The 21,917-nt window shown below is 37.9% G+C and overlaps 1 protein-coding gene across 1 annotated transcript; it reads left to right on the top strand.

The window, feature by feature from the left end:
* The first annotated feature begins 253 nt into the window (after nucleotides 1-253).
* Nucleotides 254-7,555, top strand: Rbm15 (RNA binding motif protein 15). Its single transcript, XM_046467134.2, has 2 exons — nucleotides 254-3,134; nucleotides 7,185-7,555. The coding sequence occupies exons 1-2, from the start codon at nucleotides 269-271 to the stop codon at nucleotides 7,205-7,207; spliced, it is 2,889 nt and encodes a 962-aa protein (XP_046323090.1). The 5' UTR covers nucleotides 254-268; the 3' UTR covers nucleotides 7,208-7,555.
* Nucleotides 7,556-21,917: the final 14,362 nt, after the last annotated feature.

The raw sequence follows: 21,917 nt of genomic DNA, 5'->3' as shown, positions 1-21,917 counted from the left end.
AAGAAGTACCGTTACAGGGCAGACTTTTTGTCCAATCAACGCTTCCAGAGTTTGGGTCAGGTGACCATAGAGTATGAGGGGCGGGGCTACAGCCTGGCGCGAGGAACCGTTAAGATTGACAACGAAAACAACCAATGAGGTACCCGGACTAGGGCGTTGGGAACCCAATAAAAGTGGCTGGGCGGGCGCCTTCCCGGAGCGCGGGGAGATATACAGACAGACAAACAATTTTCCCAATGAGACTGTAGAAGAGAGAGCTAATTGACCAATGAGATCCGCGGGGCGGGATCCTTTGCCGCGGCGGAGTCCAAGATGGCGGCGTGCGGTTCCGCTGTGTGAAACGAGCGCGGGGTGGCGGGTTAATCAGCTCCTCGGAGGCGACCTCCGACTACCCGCAACAATGAAAGGAAAAGAGCGCTCGCCAGTCAAGCCCAAACGCTCTCGTGGTGGTGAGGAATCGACTTCCCGCGGGGAGCGGAGTAAGAAGTTAGGGGGCTCTGGTGGCAGCAACGGGAGCAGCAGCGGCAAGACCGACGGCGGCGGCGGGTCGCGGCGGAGCCTTCATCTGGACAAGTCCAGCAGCCGAGGTGGCAGCCGCGAGTATGACACTGGTGGGGGCAGCTCCAGTAGCCGCATGCATAGTTACAGCTCCCCTAGCACCAAAAATTCCTCGGGCGGGGGCGAGTCGCGCAGCAGCTCCCGGGGTGGAGGCGGGGAGTCACGTTCTTCTGGTGCCGCCTCCTCAGCTCCTGGCGGAGGAGACGGCGGGGAGTACAAGACCCTGAAGATAAGCGAGTTGGGGTCCCAGCTGAGTGACGAAGCGGTGGAGGACGGACTATTTCACGAGTTTAAGCGCTTTGGGGATGTAAGTGTCAAAATCAGTCATCTCTCAGGTTCTGGCAGCGGGGATGAGCGGGTAGCCTTTGTGAACTTCCGGCGGCCAGAGGACGCGCGGGCGGCCAAGCATGCCAGAGGCCGCCTGGTGCTCTATGACCGGCCTCTGAAGATAGAAGCTGTGTATGTCAGTCGGCGCCGCAGCCGCTCCCCTTTAGACAAAGATTCTTATCCTCCGTCAGCCAGCGTGGTCGGTGCCTCTGTAGGTCACCGGCACCCCCCTGGAGGAGGAGGTGGAGGCCAGAGATCACTTTCCCCTGGTGGCGCTGCCTTGGGATACAGAGACTACCGGTTGCAGCAGTTGGCGCTTGGCCGCCTGCCCCCTCCACCTCCTCCACCATTACCCCGAGAGCTGGAGAGAGAACGAGACTACCCGTTCTATGAGAGAGTGCGCCCAGCATACAGCCTTGAGCCAAGGGTGGGAGCTGGAGCAGGTGCTGCTCCTTTTCGAGAAGTGGATGAGATATCACCCGAGGATGATCAGCGTGCTAACAGGACGCTTTTCTTGGGCAACCTAGACATTACTGTGACAGAGAGTGATTTAAGAAGGGCTTTTGATCGCTTTGGAGTCATTACAGAAGTAGACATCAAGAGACCTTCTCGTGGCCAGACCAGTACTTATGGCTTTCTCAAATTTGAGAACCTAGACATGTCTCATCGGGCCAAGGTAGCAATGTCTGGCAAAATTATAATTCGGAATCCTATCAAAATTGGTTATGGTAAAGCTACACCCACTACCCGCCTCTGGGTAGGTGGCCTAGGACCTTGGGTGCCTCTTGCTGCCCTGGCACGAGAATTTGACCGATTTGGCACCATACGCACTATAGACTACCGAAAAGGTGATAGTTGGGCATATATCCAGTATGAAAGCCTGGATGCAGCTCATGCTGCCTGGACCCATATGCGGGGATTCCCACTTGGTGGCCCAGATCGTCGCCTTAGAGTAGACTTTGCAGACACAGAACATCGTTACCAGCAGCAATATCTGCAGCCTCTACCCTTGACTCATTATGAACTGGTGACGGATGCTTTTGGACATCGAGCACCTGACCCTTTGAGGGGTGCTCGGGATAGGACACCACCCCTACTATACAGAGATCGCGATAGGGACCTTTATCCTGATTCTGATTGGGTGCCACCTCCACCCCCAGTCCGAGAACGCAGCACTCGGACTGCAGCTACTGCTGTAACTGCTTATGAGCCACTGGATAGCTTGGATCGAAGGCGCGATGGCTGGTCCTTAGACCGGGACAGAGGTGATAGAGATATACCCAGCAGCAGAGACCAGCCTAGGAAGCGTCGGCTGCCTGAGGAGAGTGGAGGCCGACATCTGGATAGGTCTCCTGAGAGTGACAGACCACGGAAACGTCACTGCGCTCCTTCTCCTGATCGCAGTCCAGAACTGAGCAGTAGCCGGGATCGTTACAACAGTGACAATGATCGGTCTTCCCGTCTTCTTCTCTTGGAAAGGCCTTCTCCAATCAGAGACAGACGAGGTAGTTTGGAAAAGAGCCAGGGTGACAAGCGAGACCGTAAAAACTCTGCTTCAGCTGAACGGGATAGGAAGCACCGGACAGCTGCTCCCACTGAGGGAAAAAGCCCTTTGAAAAAAGAAGACCGATCTGATGGGAATGCACCCAGCGCCGCCAATACTTCATCAAAATTGAAGTCCCCTTCCCAGAAACAGGATGGGGGGACAGCTCCTGCAGCAGCAGCCTCTCCCAAACTCTGTTTGGCCTGGCAGGGCATGCTTCTACTCAAGAACAGCAACTTTCCTTCCAACATGCATCTCTTGCAGGGTGACCTCCAAGTGGCTAGCAGTCTTCTTGTGGAGGGTTCAACTGGAGGCAAAGTGGCCCAGCTCAAGATTACTCAGCGTCTCCGATTGGACCAGCCCAAGTTGGATGAAGTAACTCGACGCATCAAAGTGGCAGGGCCCAATGGTTATGCCATTCTTCTGGCTGTACCTGGAAGTTCCGATAGCCGATCTTCCTCTTCATCGGCAACATCGGACACTGCCACCTCTACTCAGAGGCCACTTAGGAACCTTGTGTCCTATTTAAAGCAAAAGCAGGCAGCTGGGGTGATCAGCCTCCCTGTGGGAGGCAACAAAGACAAGGAAAACACCGGGGTCCTTCATGCCTTCCCACCCTGTGAGTTCTCCCAGCAGTTTCTGGATTCCCCTGCCAAGGCACTGGCCAAATCTGAAGAAGATTACCTGGTCATGATCATTGTCCGTGGTGCGTCCTAAAGTCCATGTATAACTTGTATTTACTACTTTGACATGGTTCCTGTTTTGTGAAGTGTGATGGGATACAGCATCAGATCAGATTTTCTTTTTAATTAGTTGTTTAATTGTCTTTTTTTTTATATATATTTTTATAAACTTCTTTAAAATAGAAGTCAGGACAGTTTAGCTATTATTTTAAAGTGAAAGGGATGTCCTGAAAGTAGCAAAAGATGGATTTTCTTTAATTAGGAGTTTCTACCCTTGTGAGAAATTTTTTTCCAGTTTTTTCTTCATTTTTTTAAAACTTGATCTTAAAAAAAATCCTCAAAGTTACAAATCCAAATTTTTGAGAAATCAGAATTTGGAGAAAAGAACCCACTGACATTTACAGATAGTAAAATACACCGAAAAGTGGCTTGATTGATGTGTAGATAAATAATTCCATAAATGTTATATGTGTGACAGATTTGATCAGGGATCTCAAAAGCTTATGCTGGTAAATTGCTTAGCAGTATAATTATTTTAATCAGGTATTTGAGTGTTTCTACTAAAATACAGTTTATTCCCGGAGAGTTTGCTGTAACATGCATTTTTATCATTAGTTCTTGAGTTTTGTATCCCGTATTGCACTTTTGGTTTGTAGCTGTAATTGTTCAGTAAAAATTGAGGACTATGTTACAAACCATTTATGTCTTATGCTTACACTAGTATGCAAGAATTGAGTAGGTGCTTTTAAAAATCAGATTTCTTTGGTCAGTTACAGGTGTATGGTGGTGTTTTTACTGACTTTTTCAGAGAGGTATAGCAGGTACAGTTCTAATTTAATTGTGTATATTTGAAAACTCAGTGTTTTTCATCAAAGATGAGTTTTTGTTTTTGAATCCATTTAAATTTCTGGTTTAAATAATAGAAAGAAGAGTGGTCTGCAGGCTCATAAGTCATCTTTTGTTTCATTGGGCATTAATCAACTAGGTTGCAGAATTGTTTTTGAAAGTCATTGTAATATGCTGTCAATGTGCTTTTTAGAAATTTTGCTTGTATTTTTTTTGTTTTTATAGTCAAACAGTAGTGGTGATATTACATTATTGAAAATGTTTTTAATGTTTTTGAAGTTTCATGCGTAATATTTTCACCACTCTGTAGCCACAGAAATTTGAAATGTCAGTATAGGAAAGCCCTTTTTTTTAATTTGTCCAGACACCTATAATTAATATAATTTAGCCCATTTGTATGGTTTTTTTTTGTTGTTGTTGTTATTGTTGTTCTTTTTTCTGTTTCCAAAGCTAAGGATGATATGACTTTGGGTTCTTCACAAGGGCTTGTGCAACTTTACAGTAATGAATGACTTTTTGTTTTAACTTTCTCATCTACCCCTCTGTTACCACCCCTTATTTCTCAGGTCATTAGTAACTATGTTTTTCTTCCTTGATTTAAGTGCTGAGGATGTCAGCTAAGGCCCTTGATATTTAATTATGATGAGAAACTTTAGGACCTTCTGGATCATGGTCATGTTTCTATTCTGTGAAAGTGACTTATTCAAAGCCTGGCAGAACCCAACTGTTTTCTTTCTGTTATCAAATCTGGCAGTTTTGAAATAGCACCAATAATAACCCAGGGAAATGTCATGTAATTTTTATTTTCCATTATGACAGGTGTCTAATGCATGTCAGCATGAAAGCCTCATTACTACTGCGTCATCCTTCTTGGTTTTCACTATGCATTATAAATTTAAAAAAAAATTTTTTTGGAGGTTTGGGTTTTTTTTTTTTTTTTTTAAACTGGAAAACTAACCATTTTGAGAGAAGGAAAATACTAGGCTATGAGTATGAAGGTCCTTGATTTATCTGTAGAGAAAATACCCGAACTACAACCAAGACTTTGGATGACTTTTGATTCTAAAAAGCAGTGATTGGAGTGGAGTAGACACCTATTCAGAAGCTAATGCAGGTGTGGAGTCTGTGTACATGGGGTTAAAGTTCAATTTGTAAGACAGATACATTTTTTCCAGTTTAAATAATTTCACTAACCATTAACTTTTGAATATCTTTTGATTAGATAGTTGGATAAATGATTTTGCTCTCTAGAGAGTGAAGTCCATGACATCTAATTTTACTATAAGCCAAAATGTGTGTGATTTTCCCTTTTTCTTTTCCTTTTTTTTTTTTTTAAATTTGGTATGATAGCCTATTGAAGAGTACTGTGGTTTTTGCTCCATGTTTGTTTGAATCCTTATTTGGCATTGCTGCTTTTGTTAGATCTGGGCAATTTGTGCTTCAGTGTTTTTGAAACTGGCTTGATACCATTTCTAAATGTATGTATTATAAAAAGCTAATGATGTTTAGTTTGGTGCTTACCTTTAGAGTGCCATCATCCCGATGAATTTCTTATTTGTGTTGCCCATTCTGTTGTGCAGGTTCATAATAACTGTAAGTTATCTACTTAAACCTTCAGAATTTGAATGAAAGCAAAAGTCTAAAACTGGTTCTAATTCTTATTAGTCAGAATTTCAAAATCCCGACATTGGATGTTCTTTGTAACACCAAAATTTCTCTTTTTTTAAGTCTTCTTTTCTTTAATTACTTCAGTGTAAATTATTTTTCAGGAACTCAGTTAAAATGAATGGAAAGAAAATTTCTTACATATATTATTTAATTATTTACTAAATATTACTGGTGAAAATAAGATAATTTAATAAGACTTAAGATCACAATTTCAAAATTAGAGAGAGCTGTTGCTCAACTTCTAGCAAATAGTTAATTGATATTGTTTTGTTGATTGTACCTGGGATTCCTCCTGTAAATATTTTTTCACAGGAAAACTTAAATTTCTGGTGTAAGATGTGTACGTTGACTCTCATCCACTGAGAGTAGATAGAGTTTTCCTTTACAAATTGCATCTTAAAATGTTCATCCTGTGGCTGATATAAGCTTTTGTCATGTCGAAGGTAATATACTCCCTTCTTGACTCCCATGAATCATTTGATGTACAGCAGTATAGGTCAGGTTTTTCAGAGTCAGACATTTCCAGGTTTATTTAAAAACTATTTTATGAGCAGGTGTTCACTGATATTATCACATTACTTTTTTGAAAAATGTAAGTCCAGTTTTTTACACAGTGAAATTGCTCATTTTGCAGGAATAGTACTGAACTGAAGTTTGGGTTCATATAGGAACCATTAACCAAAACATTTGTGGAAAAGGAAAGCCTCTTGAGAAGAGGGCCTTAATGACCTTTTATGTGAAAAAAAATTTTTTTTGGAGAGAATTTCTGGATTTTTTTTTTTTCCTGTTTCTGTCCCAGAGTCTGATTTTGAGATAGGAGTTAGGAATGAGAAAAAGAGGAAAAATGGAGCTAACCCTGTTAATATTCTGGTTTCAGTGATGTCCCTAAAGAGAGAAAATGATTTCAGGTAACCACAGTAAAATGTTAAGCTTAATGAAAAGTTTTTATGTGTATGATTTAAACAGAATTGAAAAACAAGAGTCCTGATGTGTTGTTTGATTGTTAGCAATTGTATGAGTGTTTTCTTAACAGAAAATAACAGCTGCTGTTTTTGGTAACATAGATGAAGGTGGATTTTTAAATGGGCTTTGTATCTTGACCCCTTTTGATAATAATGCTCCATATAAATTACAAATTGAAAGAAGAGGGGGTAAAAGTTTGACTAAACTCCACCTTTTTATAACTTCATTTTTAAAGTTATATTTAGGAGATGTTGATTGGTTATAAATTGCTTACAAACTTGCTTTTTCAGAAAAGTTTTGCCACATTTTGCTCAGTTATATGAGGATAAAAGATATTTTCAGTCCTATGATCCTCAGTTGCAGTCTTTAAAAAAACTTACCTTATTGTTCTACTTGTTATTTGTGTATTCATACAGTAAAATCATTTCAAGGTTTGTGCCAGTGGGTATTATTGGTGCTTTTTGAAGTTGAGGTGGATGTCCTATCCAGGAAGGTCTTGTTAATATTATGTTCATCTATAATGGCATAGGGGAAATATATATATTTTTAATATTGTAAACGTTTGTACTGAATAACCTTTTTTTCCCCCCTGCAAGCAAAACTGGTGAACAGCGGATGAAGATATGGAATTCAAAGCTCTAATGGACCTTTTTGAAGAGAAGTTGTGGCTTATGTGGAGTTTACATGGGCCTCTGATGGAAGAAAGCTAATCTGTTTAGTATTTGTGCATTTTACTAAAATGGCAGCTTAACATTGTGTATCTGCTATTGTGATGCCAATGCCGGTGTTTTAAGTGGAAAAAAAAAATGACCTCTTTGCTTTGTGCTGTGTACACAAGAGTTCTGGAAAAGTAAAGAAAAACCCTTTTTATGGCTCACACAGCTTAAAAGTAGCTGTCACTCAAACGTGCGCTCACAGTTGAGCTGCTTTTGTTTTATTCTAAATAAATTGTTTCTTTTGAGGAAAATGTTTTTCTGCTTGGAAGTGAATTGACGGCAAACCTTGACCCCTTTGTTTGCAGCCGAGGGGGTACTTGCTGCTGCTCAGATCTTGTATGTCTTGAGCAAGAAGCAGGGAGACCATCAATTTCATTTTGACTATCACGGTGTGTCAATTCTGAAGGATCACTAGTGTTACCGTGACCCCCTTTGTTTGCAGTGAAGGGGATCCTTTGCTTCTCGGTCCTCAACGTGATGAGGGAATGGTGCTGTTTGCTGGCACGCAAGAAGCCGGGGCTAGCACCCTAAGCCTCACCACAGTGCACGAGTCGGGGGCTTTGCTGGTTTGAAGAGCTGGAGTTGCTGAAATTTAAGTTTTGATTTATTTTGTTCACCCATCACGTTTGGCCTTAGTTTCATTTTTAATTTGAAGAAAAGTTTGAAATTGCTTTATCTTGCACTTTTAACATTTCCACCAAATTGCCAAAAGAAGGAGAAATGCTCCGTTTGCTTTTTAAATGTTAATGATGATGTTAATAAAGCCTTTCCTGACACATTTGAGGAGCTCCTCCGTCTCCAGGGGCTTCTTACGAGTTATGCAGTGATGGGTTTAGTTCTGAATGGATGAAGAGTTCCTGAGAGATAGCGTTTGTAATTAGAACCGTTACTTGGTATCTGTGCCTTATTTGACCTGTGGTTCCACATGCCTTGGATGTGCATGCACCGTGACGGTTTCATAGGTACGAACGCACACTCAGGCCCAGTCACTTCGGTTGGTAGTACAGATTGTGAGGAAAAAAAATGGAGGCATCATTAAGGAGGAGAAAGTGTTTGCCTTTAGTTCCTGCATTATCCTGTACAGGGGCTCTTGAGCTTTGGAAGCCTGTTCCCAGTACAGGAGAACAACTCCCCTGTTTGCAGCAGGAGACTTCGGTGCACAGTGACAACGCTGGAGTTCAAGAGGAAGCCAGCAATGCTGCACCATTGGCTTCAGACACCATGGTTGTTTGCCAGTTTTAAACTTAACTAGTTGCAGACGAAGACCTCCTTGAAATGCAGGCTTGTTGGGCTTGTTAAGAATTTTAACCTCGGATGGAAGAGCCCTAGTGCTGTCTGTCTCCATGCGGGATGATGATTGCTAGGCAACAGGTGATTATCAACCAAGGATGCCACGGTTATACTCTGCAAGGTGGTGTTCCGGTGGCAAACAGCTGTATAAACTCTTGTAAACAGGTAAGAGGGTTTTTAGAGGTCAAAAATGCATTGTAATTAATAGGGTGAGGGCATTTAATATTTTGGGTATGTTTCTGTGGTTGGAAGTTCAGCACTCTGCTAGCTTCCTTCTTCCACTGAGCTACCATATTTACAAAATTCCAAGCCAGAACTTTTGTTCTACTTGATATTATCACTTGGAAAATTTCTTTTAATATGGGAGTCAAAGTGTTAAATTTTTGGTAATGGGTTTGAAATTTGTGACCTTTATATCCTGTAAAGTTTTGACAATTTCCATTAACCTTGGCTTTTGCCTTTGATGTGATGTAATGGTGTAAGATGACTTACTCTATCAAAATGTTGCTCATTTACGAACATTTATAAATTTCAGAGTTAAGAGTTCTATGATATATAACAACAAAAGAAAGTATGCCACTTTTTGGGGGTGAATGATATTTTAGCCAACATGGTTGCTTTTTTTTTTTTTTCCCTTGTCACATAGATTGGTTACAAACTACTACTTTAAGGAATTGAATAGGCAGTATTGAGAAGAGCCTGATAGTTGTCTGCTCTTAACATTTTCATTGTCCAGTTAATCCTACAAGCCCTCTTGAGCCCCAACCCCCCTCCCCCCCAATCCATTAATCAAGTGTGAGGCAACTTATCAGAAGCACAATTTAGGTTTCCTTGCTTTGCTCTAAATGGCATCGAGAATTTGGAATAGAATTTTCCTTTTTTAGTCTTTACAGAAGACTTACAGAATCTGGTAACTACAGAAGCTGATTTGTACTAGCTACTTTATCCATGGTTTCATTGAGACCCTTGGATTGTTTATTTAGACAGCTTATGCACTCATACTTTGATATAGTAAAAGGAACAAAATGAAGAACAGTAGGTTTCTTTTTTTTTTTTTTTTTTTTAAGGTTCTCAGTGTGTTCTACATATGTGACTGCCATCTAAGGCTTTGCTAAAAAAATCTCTTTGCAATTCTTTTAAAGATTTCTATACCTGCTGTAAATGTCAGTTTTCAGTGCATTTTCTCTATTGTGCTATTCCACTTTATAAACCCATAAGTGTTTTTTTCTAATTAGCAGGCAAATATTTTAAATTACTGGAGTTTTGGGAAGATTATGTTATACTTTCAACTTATTTCTATATGGTTGGTCTCTTTCTAAAGTCTCAGGATTCTTCTCAAGAAGGTAGAAGAAGTGTTGCGTTTATTTATATTTAAAATCATTATGCAAAAATATATGTAGTACGGTAATGTTTTGAAACTGCATTACTCATGAGATTATTTATTCCTGCTCAACTGGGTTGTTAGGTACAGAGTTTTTATAAGTTGGAAACTGCTCTTAACTTTTATAAGTTAATTCTGCTCTGTAGAATTAATTGTTTGGTTTCCCAGTGTCTTTTATGTGATCATAATTTAGTGTTCTGCAAAGGGCATAGTTCCAGAAACACCTCTGAATTGACTTGGGTTTATTTTGTGAAGTTTGACTGCAAGTATTAATATTGGAAATGAGGATCACCTGACTTCATTAAAACAACCCAGATTTTATAAATTGCCACTTTCATAGCATGAGTCATATAATTATTTAAGAGCAGTGTATCTGAGGTAATAAATTTACTGCCTGTGGCTTATACAGCATCTCATTTTCTTTTTTAAATAATATATCTAATTATGCCTTATCTGACTACCACCTTTATCTCTCACTCAAATTTATTCTCTGGGCTTCCCTATTTAAAAGATCTTTTCATTTAGAAACTTGAATCTAGTTTTAAGTTCTTAGAAGGGAAATTTTTATTGAATAACAATTTCTTCAAACCTTGAAAAAGCTTGGTTTTAGCAGAAAAGAAGTTTTTGGCCTTGAGGTAAAATTACTTCACATGCTTCAGCTCAAGTGACTATAATATTCAGCTTCCAGTTAAGATTTCTCTACAATCATTTGAATGCTGGCTGTATAATTAGGAACTAAGGTGCTGGGAATAGGAAGTACAGATCAGATACTCTCTACCCCCTTTAGCAACGTATACTCTAATTGGGGAAACTAGATTGAAACAGATAAATAATTAAATATTGGAAAAATTTAAACAGTTTACATCAGCTATAGGAAGGAGGTCACAGGTCATTATTTAAGTGGCAATAAATTTTTGTGGGTGATATGGATATATGGAATAAGTTGTAATGGTCAGTAAAGGCTTTACAGAAGAATTTGTTGAAGACGGACATAGAGTAGTGGAAGGAGATTGGGATCCACAGCCTAGGCAGGAGAGCATGAGTAGTAATATAGCAGCTGCTTGCTGGTCCACTGAAGATATGATGCAAACTACAGCCTAGAAAGCTAGTAAGATGGTTGAATCAACAAAAAAGGGCAAAGCCAGTTTGAGGAGGGTAGAGTGAAAATGGATGATAAGTTGGAACATTTTTGATAGCAGTAATTTATTGAATATCACTTCAGGCCAAACATTCTTCAAATTGTCTCATTTAACTCTCACCACATACCAGAATCTGACAGTAAGTGATGGGACTGGAGTTATAACCAGGACTTTGTCTCAGCTAGGGCTCTTTTGGACACTATGTTGTTATGTCTCACTATTTTTTTTTCCTGGAGTTTAGGGATATGACTAAATCTGCAAACTAGAGAAAATGCCTGAACAGTGGATTTCAACCTATTAACATTTGCAGTACTTGGGAAGCAAGCTGGTGGTGCATGTCTGTAATCCTAGCAATACAAGAGGTTGAGGCAGGAGGGTCACAAGTTCAAGGCCAACCCCGGGCAACTTTAGTGTTATCCTGTCTCAAAATCAAAAATAAAAAGGGGCTGGGAAGTTAGTTCAGTGGTACAGTACCCCAGTACCACAAAAGCAAATAAAAAATAAAAATAAACCTTGAGGAAACAGGCTTTTTGCTCCACCCTGGACATTTTGTAATGTTAGGATCAGGATGGTCCTGGAATGTTTATTCTTTTATAAGTTCTCCAGGTAATGCTGTTACATTCTATGGTTAGTGGGCTGCAAGTTGAATAATACTGGTACATAGAGTGCTTGAGGTGTAAAGCTAGAATGATGTTGTATTTGAGGATGAAGAGAAGATGGTGGGGCTGGGGAAATAGCTCAGTTGGTAGAGTGATTGCCTTGCATGCACAAGGTCCTGAGTTCAATCCCCAGCACCAAAAAAAAAAAAAAAAAAAAGAAGATGGTGCTGGTAAAAGAATCCTAGGTGACAGCAAGAATAGTATTCTGTTTCAGAGGTTGAGAGGAGAAGCTTCCAGAAGATAAACTCAAAGCTGTTGGAGCAGACAGGGAGAGTAAAACTGCACATACCATCAGATTTGTCACTTAAAATTGTCAATTAAGTAACCGTTTTATATATGTAATTATTTCTTCTAGATAGTCTTGCTTAGTATTTAATTTTGCCTAATAACAATCTGCAAAGGGCCAGTGTTTACTTTATGAAATGCTTAAAGGTATGCCAGAAAAGTTTTGGAACTTGGCTAAGGAGTACACAACCAAGAACTGATTCACGTGTACTTGAATTTTTAGACATTAATCTAAAAATAATATGACTGTAATCTAGCTTAAAATTGAAAGCAGTTCTGGAATTGAGTGAGTTCATATGTATGTATACAAAAGTTGTTCTAAGAATTCCAGGTTGAGCATCCCTTATCTGAAATCTGAAATGCTTCAGAATCTGAAAATTTTCCATCTTCATGTTGATGTTCAAAAAGTTTCAGATTTCTAGGCTGAAGGATATATTTATGAGCAGAGTGCTTGCCTGGTGTGCTTGAGTCCCTGGGTTGGATCCTCAGCATTGCAAAAAATAAAACAGAACAACACGGATTTTTCTCAAAAAAAATTTCCCAATTTTTTTGGGGGGGGAAAATTAGGGATGGTTAATCAGTAAAACCTTTGCAAATATTCCAAAGTCTTGAAAAAACTGCAAAATCTGAAAACACTTAAGGTCCCAGGTATTTCAGATAAAGGACACTCAAACTGTATGGGTGAAGTTGAGTGTATCTTTGTCCTGTATGTGACTGGAAGGGTTCTTATTTTGTATGATCTATATTGTATTTAATAAGATTAGCTAATTAATTCTTAAATTATTTGGTTAATTATTATAATAGTATATTGATAGAAAAAGTAATAGATAAATTTCTCTTTTCATGGAGCTTACATTCTGGTGGAAGCAAGGAGGTGGTAAAGTTTGACTTGTAATCTAAATATTTAAGGCAGTGAAAGCCATTGGAGATGTTCAGCAGGGGGAGAGTTTAGGATTTGATCAAGATTTGACTACCTGTGGCTGGGGTTGTAGCTCAGTGGTAGAGGGTGTGCTTAGCTGGCCTGGGGATATAGCTCAGTTGGCATAGAATGCTTGCCTTGCATGCACAAGGTCCTGGGTTCAATCCCCAGCACCAAAAAGAAAAAAAATTAAAAAAAAAAAAAGTAGAAAGAATGTGTGCTTAGCATGCCGAGAGGTCCAGCATTCAATCCTCACCACCAAAAGAAGAAGAAGAAAAAAATTGACTGTCTCAGGAAAGTATTGTATAAATTTACTTTAAATGCTAAGGAAAATACATTTTTAGCTTTTCAGATCCTCAGTAAGACTGAATATATTCTTGCTTAGAGATCAGCAGTATTTTATTTAGTGGGGTTTTTGTGTTTTGGGAGTTTTGGAGGGGAAGTGATGCTGGGGATTGAACCCAGGGCTTCGTGCATGCTAAGCACATGCCTTAACACTAAGCTGCTTATTAGTATTCTTTATAATAATATAAATAATATTTTTTCTTAGGGTTCATAGTTGTTGACTATTCTGAACTTTCAAAGCAGTCAGTCGTCTTTCTTGTATATCCTCATTTTTTTCAATGTGCTACTTGGTGTTCTTTCTGCTTTCAGCAAATTGTCATGACAGTTTTCACTGTACTCATATTTCTAATATAACACACTGGCCAAGCTTTCTGAATTTTATAACTTGACTTTTTTCTGGTGGTATCAAACTGAACTCTCATGCTAAAAATTAATTAAGAGGGTCTTTTGTGAAATAGCTATCATTCTATGCTAAGCAGGTACATTTGTATATAATTTTTAATCACTGAATTTGTTGTCTTGACTCTTCTCAGGTGACTAATGGATTTCCTTTTCACCCAGGAAAAAAGACTTAATGAAAAGAAAAATTATGCATGAGCATAAATTATTGTATCTGTGTCCACAACAGAACTACCATTATAGGCAAAATTAATATTTTCAGGTGCTATATATGTACTTGTATTACACATTTAAGGCAGTTGGGAAAATTGATGTCCCATAAAATTGATTTGCCTTTTAGCATGTAGAAATTGATTATAGAGTTTTACCTAGCTCCCAAAATAAGTATCTTACATACTCTAGTTTGTGTATGTTCTTTATATAAACAGAAATATGTCAGTAAACTGGACTCCTTAATTGGAATTGGAATTTTTCTGCATTCTGTAGCAGAGGTCTCAACCTTGTCTGCACATTAGAATTACCTGTGGGGGGCTGGGGATGTGGCTCAAGCGGTAGCGCGCTCGCCTGGCATGCGTGCGTCCCGGGTTCGATCCTCAGCACCACATACAGACAAAGATGTTGTGTCCGCCAAATACTAAAAAGTAAATATTAAAAAATTCTCTCCCTCTTTAAAAAAAAAAAAAAAAAGAATTACCTGTGGAACTAATGCCAGTAGCTGTGGCTCTTTCTCAGTCATTTAGAAATTTGACCTGGGAAGAATGGTACTCTGGGAAGTCCCAGGTATTGTTTTTCATTTGTTTTAAGTGCCCTTGGTGATTCTGCTGTACAGCCAAGATTGAAACCCATTGCTTTAGAGAAAAATCTTCTACATGATAACAAATAAAAACATAATCAAATTTTTTAAAAGCCTAAGGCAAAAACTTTTGAGTGTTGGCTCTGTTCAGTATTTTGCTTAGTTTTCCAGAATCCCTGCTACCAAAAGTGTGTCCCCAAACTAACAGCATTGGTATCATCTGGAAGTTTGTTAGAAACTTAGACTTGTAGGGCCTCTTTTCAAACCTTTTGAATGGGTCAAAATCCCCAGGCTCTGTACATAAAGTTTAAGAAACATTGCTTTCAAGCAACTTAGTGAAACCCTGTCTCAAAATAAAAAACACTAGGAATATAGCTCAGTAGGAAAGCACCCAAGGTTCAATAATAATAATAATATAATAATAATAATAATAGAAACTCTAAGTGTAGATAAGTATTTTATATGATAAGTATTGATAATTAGAATCTTCCTCATGCTTTAAACTCAGATTTGTATTTGTATACAGTTACAGTGTAGCATTAAAAAATATTTTCAGCAGGAAAAGTAGGAACAAAAGAGTTCTGAGGTAGTGGGATTCAGGTGATCAGTCTGTTAGGGAAGAGGTTACTAATCTTAGCTATTCTAGTTGGCTGGTTGATCATTTGGATATGCTTATATTTTTTCCCTACTCTGCTCTGGTCCACATTGTGATATATAGACTACATATTCATCATCATCATCATTTTGCTATATTGGGATCAAACCCAAGGTCTTGCACATGTTAGACAAGTACTCTACCACTGAGCCACACCCCAGCCCCTGCACCATACTTTTTAACAAGTACAGCTGAGAATATCAGCAAACTCTGGGTTTGCTGATAGTTGCCCCATGATTTAGAAAATTTGGTAGAGGTAGGGTTAGAACTTTTTTGTGGGGGCAGGGGGCTTGCCCCCACAAAACGCTCTACCACAGAGGTATGCTCACACCCCCAGACATAGAACTTTCTTGGGAAGATAAATCTGGGCAGGATTGAGGAATGGTTCCTAATGGCCTTTGTTTTGTAGTTGTGCTCCAATTCTAATTACATAAATAAACTGACTTTCCTTACAAAGCAACAAGAATGCAGAATCTCAAATCATATTATACAGTGGCAAAAGATAATAAATATTGACTTATTTTTATTAGTATATCCGGTATGATTGTTTATACCCTATATTGATACGGGAATATTTTCAGAGATCTTTTCATTGAGCACAGCAATGTCAACATCTCTAGAAAACTTCCCACCCCCACTTGGTTGTGGGAATTGAACCCAGGGCCTTAAGCATGCAAGGCAAGTGCTCTCCCACTGAGTTACATTCCCAGTCCTAGAAAGCTCTTTGAGGGTTCACTTATGATTTATAGATTAGTCATCAGAAATAGATTTGTTTTTAGTGGAAACTTAATTGCATCATTTATTTCTGCTAACAATTTTAATTTAAGAAGTTAATCCTATATAGTGTTATAATCTTATAATCCATTCCACAAAAGGAAGAAATTTGAAGTTTTAAGATTTGATGATTAAAACTACTGTATTTCTGTGATATATAATTGATTTTTTTAAAAATGTGGTTTAAATGTATTTTGAGCCTCCAGTGTTATCTTTTGTATATTTGCTGTCACTTAAGTTTAGTAATAACTGAAGCCCTAGTGATTTTTTTTTTTTTTTAAACATACGGTATTGGATCTCCATCCTCTTACTCCTTTTAATAACCAAGTTTAAAGAGGGAGTATTTCTAAGTACAGTAATTGTTTAAACATCTTTTTTTCCTCCTGGATTTCTTTTTAGGATCTACTGACAAAACTCTCTAGCCGACTTTGGAATCTGGCTTTATTATCCAACAAGTAAAAGCTGAGTTATAATTGGCAGACTTCTGGCACTGGCACTTGTCTATCTGTTTCTATAGAAACTGGTTTGGAAGTCAGAGCTGCACAAAGGGAAAGGGTAAGTTTCTTTTAATTCCATATTTATAAACCCATATATTAACTGTGGCATGGTGTCGTTTTCCACATAAAGATATACATAAGTGAAATATTTCAAATATGAAGTACATATTTCACTTGTGGAAACTGATACCAAGTCATTAAATATAAAAAAAAAGGGTTTAAATATGGATTTATTTTTCTTGTGACTCTGACTTCACATTTCTTCAAAGAATGAACAATTTAATTCTCTTTCAGTTATTTTTAATTTGGGGGGGTCATAAAACTGATTTTTATCCTTTTAGATCTGATTTTATTCTACTTTTCTGATAAGTGAAAGTTGGTATAGAATATGTACAGAGGACACTTTAAAAGTCTGCGTGAATTATAAGCCTCTTTGTAGCAGTCTGATTCTTCTTTCAATTATAAAACAAGTACGTTCTACTGACCAATATTTTTTTTAAGCCTTTCTCTTCTCTTAGCCAAGCAGGATAAGTTCTTGTGTTGGGGAACATGCATTTATTCTCATCCAGGCAGACACCCATTATTTGTTGAACCTATGACAACTGCTGGTTGCTGAGTCTTCCTCATGCTATGGTGTCTGAGTGCCATGCTGCATAGCTGCAGCATTTAGTCTTGAAATATGTGTGGTAAGCAAACCTCTGATTCACAGGTCGGTATACATAAATAACTTATTAAACTCTGATTAACTTTGAGATACTGGAAGAAAGACATTTTTAGCTCTTGCTCTAGAAGTTACCTGTCTTATTTCCTTGGTCCTGATGTACTACTCTTAAAGGAATGAGATTCTCTTTTCTTTGCTAAGAGAACATTATTATTGGTTGACATAAACCAGATTTGGACACATACACTTCATTTCTGTTCAAATTATTACTTGTAAAAACAGTATAAGAGTTAAAAGAAGTTTTATTGGATAAGAGCATACTCACTTTTTAAAAATTTTATTTCACAAGTCTCTGGTCAGTTTATGCCTAGAAGGTGAGTTCTCACTATAAAATGCATCCTGTTATTAGTTTATGTTATGCCAACTGGGGCTTTGCTGAGATAAAAATAGAACTGAATTAGTGATTTTTTTTTTTTTTTAAGCTAGCTAGAAAAACCTTTAGTATGCCACCTGTATCAAGTGTACAGACATGTTCTCTACTCTGTAAGACTAGCAAACTTGTCCTGGTTTTAAAACTGAAAGTCTCTGGTCTCAAGAACTACCTCATTTCCGGCCAAACTCAGACAGCCTCTCCATGTCTGCTTCCCTAAAAAGGTCTCCCTAGGTTCTTATTTGGTTGAAGGAAATTTTATACTATCCTAATTTCTGTTGGAATGTAGCAGGGATTATGTCCTTTTTAAAGAAGGGACTTGTCTCATTTGTTCCATGGATCGTAGGTAATGCAAGTTTACATTCATAGAAATAAAATACAAGGGATTTTAAGCTGATTTAAAAAGCCTGGTTCCAAGCACTTTAGTTACTTTTTGATTATGTATATATATTAAGACTACAGGTGATAAATTGAGATGGTTGGGTGAATATTTGTAGCAAATGAGATATATGAGGCAAATATGTAGTCCTAATGCCTCAGGCTTAAGGGAAAACGCAAGGCTTTTTAAGTAGTACTGAGTTTTAATTTCATATTAACATCTTCAGAGAAACCACTGTTCAAGATTTGCATTATGTCTGTCTTTAAAAAAACAATTAAAATATGAATATGTGGGGTTTTTTCCTCATGGAAAAAGGTGATTTATGGTTAAAATGGGTTTATTTACAAAGGACCTAAGTTTTGCAAACACATGTAACATCACTTATTTATATGCCTCGATTAATGGGAAAATGCCACAAAATTATCATTGCACTCCTTTCAGTTTTTTCCATCTGGGGGGGCGTGGTGGCCCATGCCTGTAATCCCAGTGACTCAGGAGACTAAGGCAGCATGATGGGAAGTTTGAGGCCAGCCTCAGCAATTTAGTGAGGACCTAAGCAATTTAGTGAGACCCTGTCTGCAAATAAAAAACAAATCAGAAGGGCTGGCTCAGTGGTAGAGCACCAATGGGTTCAATCCTCAGTACAAACAGACAACAGTATACAAATCAATTTAAGTGAATTTTAAATCCTAGAGAATCACTAAATAAGAAAACCAGTTGCCATGATGTAATCAGCACCAATAATGAGATTTTGGGAGTGATTTTGTATGCTGGGAATTGGAACCCAGGCCTTCCATGCACTCTATTACTGAACTGAATTCCCAGCCTAGTAATTAGGTTTTGTTAAGGACTAGCTTTGTAACATTAGATAAATAACTTAATCTTAATTTGCTTTTGTTCCTTAAGTATAAATTAGGAATAATAATACTTATCCAAACTTTCTCACAGAATTGACATCATAATAAGGTAATAGATGGGAATGAGCTCTGAAAAGTTAAAAATGCTGTTAAAATAAAGCTTTACTATCAGAGATAATGTTTTTTTTTTTAAGAGAGAATTTTAATATTTATTTTTTTAGTTTTAGGCGGACACAACATCTTTGTTTGTATGTGGTGCTGAGGATCGAACCCGGGCCGCATACGTGCCAGGCGAGCGTGCTACCACTTGAGCCACATCCCCAGCCCAGAGATGTTTTATGACCAACATGATGTACCATTTTCTTAGAGCCACAAGAAATGATATCTTAAGATGATGTTTTTGTTTTTGTTGGGTTTTTTTGGTACTGGGAATTGAACTCAGAGGCACTTTAACACTGAGCCTTTGAGATGGCCTTGCTAAGTTGCTGAGGCTAGCAACTGTGTTGTTGCACTGTAGCAGGTAAGATTTGTGGTTTTAATCTTTTTCAGGGGAGAGTTGGTTCTTAGGCACTTTGTGTTCATTTCAGTCTAGAAATTAAAATTTTAGGCTAATTTGAGTTATGACAAATAAGATAACTGGTTTTAGTTTAATAAGCTTCATAATCTGTTAGTACTGCTAAGAAGCAAGGATCATATAGAAGGGAAAGTACAGGGTCTTGTCAGACTGTTTAAATTGTGACTCAACAGTTTACTGGGTTATTTAGTTTCTTTGACCTTCAGCTTATTCATTTGAAAAATGGGCATCACAGTTTCTGCTTCTGAAGGTTATTTTGAAGATTAATGAGATAATACTGTATAGAAAATACACATACCTTAGTGACTATTATATTTTCAGATGTTGAAATAAAGTTATTCACCACCCCAGTCACACATAAGTCTAATATTTCTCTCTCTTTGTTCAAAGGGATCTCTTGAAGGGGAAGGGAAAAGACATTCAGTGACTTGTGCTTTTCTTTAAACCACATACACATTTACAGTGATAATTCCTACATTATATGGGTTCCTAGAAATTTGTTATATGACATTTATAATATTGCCCATGAAAATAATAGGAGTTTTGAAAGTGAATAAAAACATCAGAAATTAATTGTTACCAGGTACAGTGGCACATGACTATAATCCTAGTGGCTTGGGAGGTTGAAGTAGGAGGATCACAAGTTCAAGGCTAGCCTCAGAAATTTAGTGAGACACTGTCTCAGAATAAAAAATCAGAAACTGTTGGGGATGCAGCTCAGTGGGGTGGGGGTGGCAGGCAGGAGAAGGAAGTGGAATTGTTAACCCAATGAACATAGTTATAGAAGTTTTTAACTTCTTATGTTTTAGGGATTCAGGCTTTCTTAATTCATATTACTCATGTTTAGAAGGGCTGTGACTGATGAGTAGGATTAAGAACTTCTGTGTTGTATAAGATTTGTAAAACCTGTCTGAACAAGAATTCAGTTTGGAGTTCTTTGGTTGGTCTCCTTAAAATGTACAGTTTGTGTGTAGAAGGAAGAAAGAATCTAATTGCCCTATGTAGTTGAAGTTAGTTAAGTCCTAATCACTGCTCAAAAGGGAAGGAAGAATTGATGATGATGGGTCCTAGAAAATCGTTAATATATTTTTTCCTCTTTTTTGAAATAGAAGGCAGAAGAAAGGAATGTAGTGTCTTCTGTATATGAAGGATATTTTCCTTGGTACAAGTATATTTTTATTTAATCCTCAATACATCTATGAATTACATTGTGGCATTATCCTCACTTTACAGAGGAGGAAATTGGGGGCTCAGAGAGGTTAAGTAATTTATGAAATCACATGGTAACAAGTGGCAGAACTGAGATATTTTTCTATATTTATTTATTTATTTTTTAATGTGGTGCTGAGGGTTGAACCCAGTGCCTTGCTCATGCTAGGCAAATACTCTACCACTGAGCCATAACCCCAGCCCCAGAACTGAGATTTTTTTTTTTTTTTACTAGCTCACTATTTTTGCTGTTTGTGTGAAGAGGGATTTTATTTAGAGGTGGTATTTATTCAGAGGGTGTTCTACCTCTGAGCTACATCCCTGGCTCTTTTTTTTTAGGGTCTTGCTGTTTCCTAGGCCTCAAATTTGTGATCCTCCTGCTTCAGCCTCCCAAGTTGTTAGGATTACCGTTATGTGCCACTTATTTAAAATGTTGGAAAGACCAACATTTTAAATAAGTCTGAAATAAATGAAATTTCATTCAAGATTTATATGTTCTAGAGCTCATGCTAGGTCTTGCAGAATACTGAGATTAATAAAACATTATCCATCTTGTTAATCATGTAGACTGTTGGAAAAGATTTACATGTGAGCTCAACAGCAGTGAGCCTTTGAGCTAGTCACATTATAAATGGTAGGTGAGAATGTACCTGGTGGAGAAAGATAGGTAGCTGGGAGTGTAGGAGGCACAGTGCTTATATAGGGAGTAGCAAGATATGGGATCTTATCAAAAAAACATAATTTTTTCACATAAAATAAAATAAATATTTTAATTTAAATATATGTCCATTAAATCACTTATTCAACTTTAATATGAAACTTGTAGTTCTGAAGAGACATCTAGATCTTTAACAAGACTATTTTAGATAACTAGATGAAGTGAAGAAATATATTGTTTAGATGGGTAGGAACTCCCATGCAGAAGATCCTGAGATGAAGGTTTTGTGGGTTTTTTAAAGCAATTTTTATTTTTTATTACATAGAAATACATGTTTATCATAGAAATCTAACAAAGTAATAAAAAGAAAACAGGATTTCTTCTAGTTGATAGACAAGATGAACTTGGGGTAGAGGTGGAGGGATGGTACCATTCCATCACTAAGCAAGGTTTTAATATTCAGATTTCAAAGTTCTAGTTAACCAATGGCTGTATTTCATTCTTCTTTAATAAAAAAGGTTTTCATCTTCATATATTTTAGTGACCAAATTATGGCACAATTGAGAGGATTAATTTATTATATAGTCCAATGATTTCATGTAAAACCTAAGGTTGGTGCTTCAACTGATTAATTTTAAAGTTGCTGTTATTTTCTTACTCAGTAATGTCTGTTCCTTAGAATGATAAAGCAAGATGGAGTCTTCCAAAC

The sequence above is a fragment of the Marmota monax genome, unplaced genomic scaffold, assembly GCF_021218885.2.
Source record: "Marmota monax isolate L192 unplaced genomic scaffold, Marmota_monax_Labrador192_F-V1.1 WCK01_AAM20220418_F8-fsc00181, whole genome shotgun sequence".
Classification (NCBI taxonomy): Eukaryota; Metazoa; Chordata; class Mammalia; order Rodentia; family Sciuridae; genus Marmota; species Marmota monax.
The sequence above is the reverse complement of the archived record's forward strand: the minus strand, read 5'-3'. Positions and strand labels throughout refer to the sequence as shown.

Excerpts from the sequence above, each read along its gene's own strand:
- Rbm15 (XM_046467134.2), top strand. The coding sequence starts at position 269 with ATGAGATCCGCGGGGCGGGATCCTTTGCCGCGGCGGAGTCCAAGATGG. Across the intron at positions 3,135-7,184 it reads GGTCATGATCATTGTCCGTG|CAAAACTGGTGAACAGCGGA; the intron begins GTGCGTCCTAAA and ends CCCCCCTGCAAG.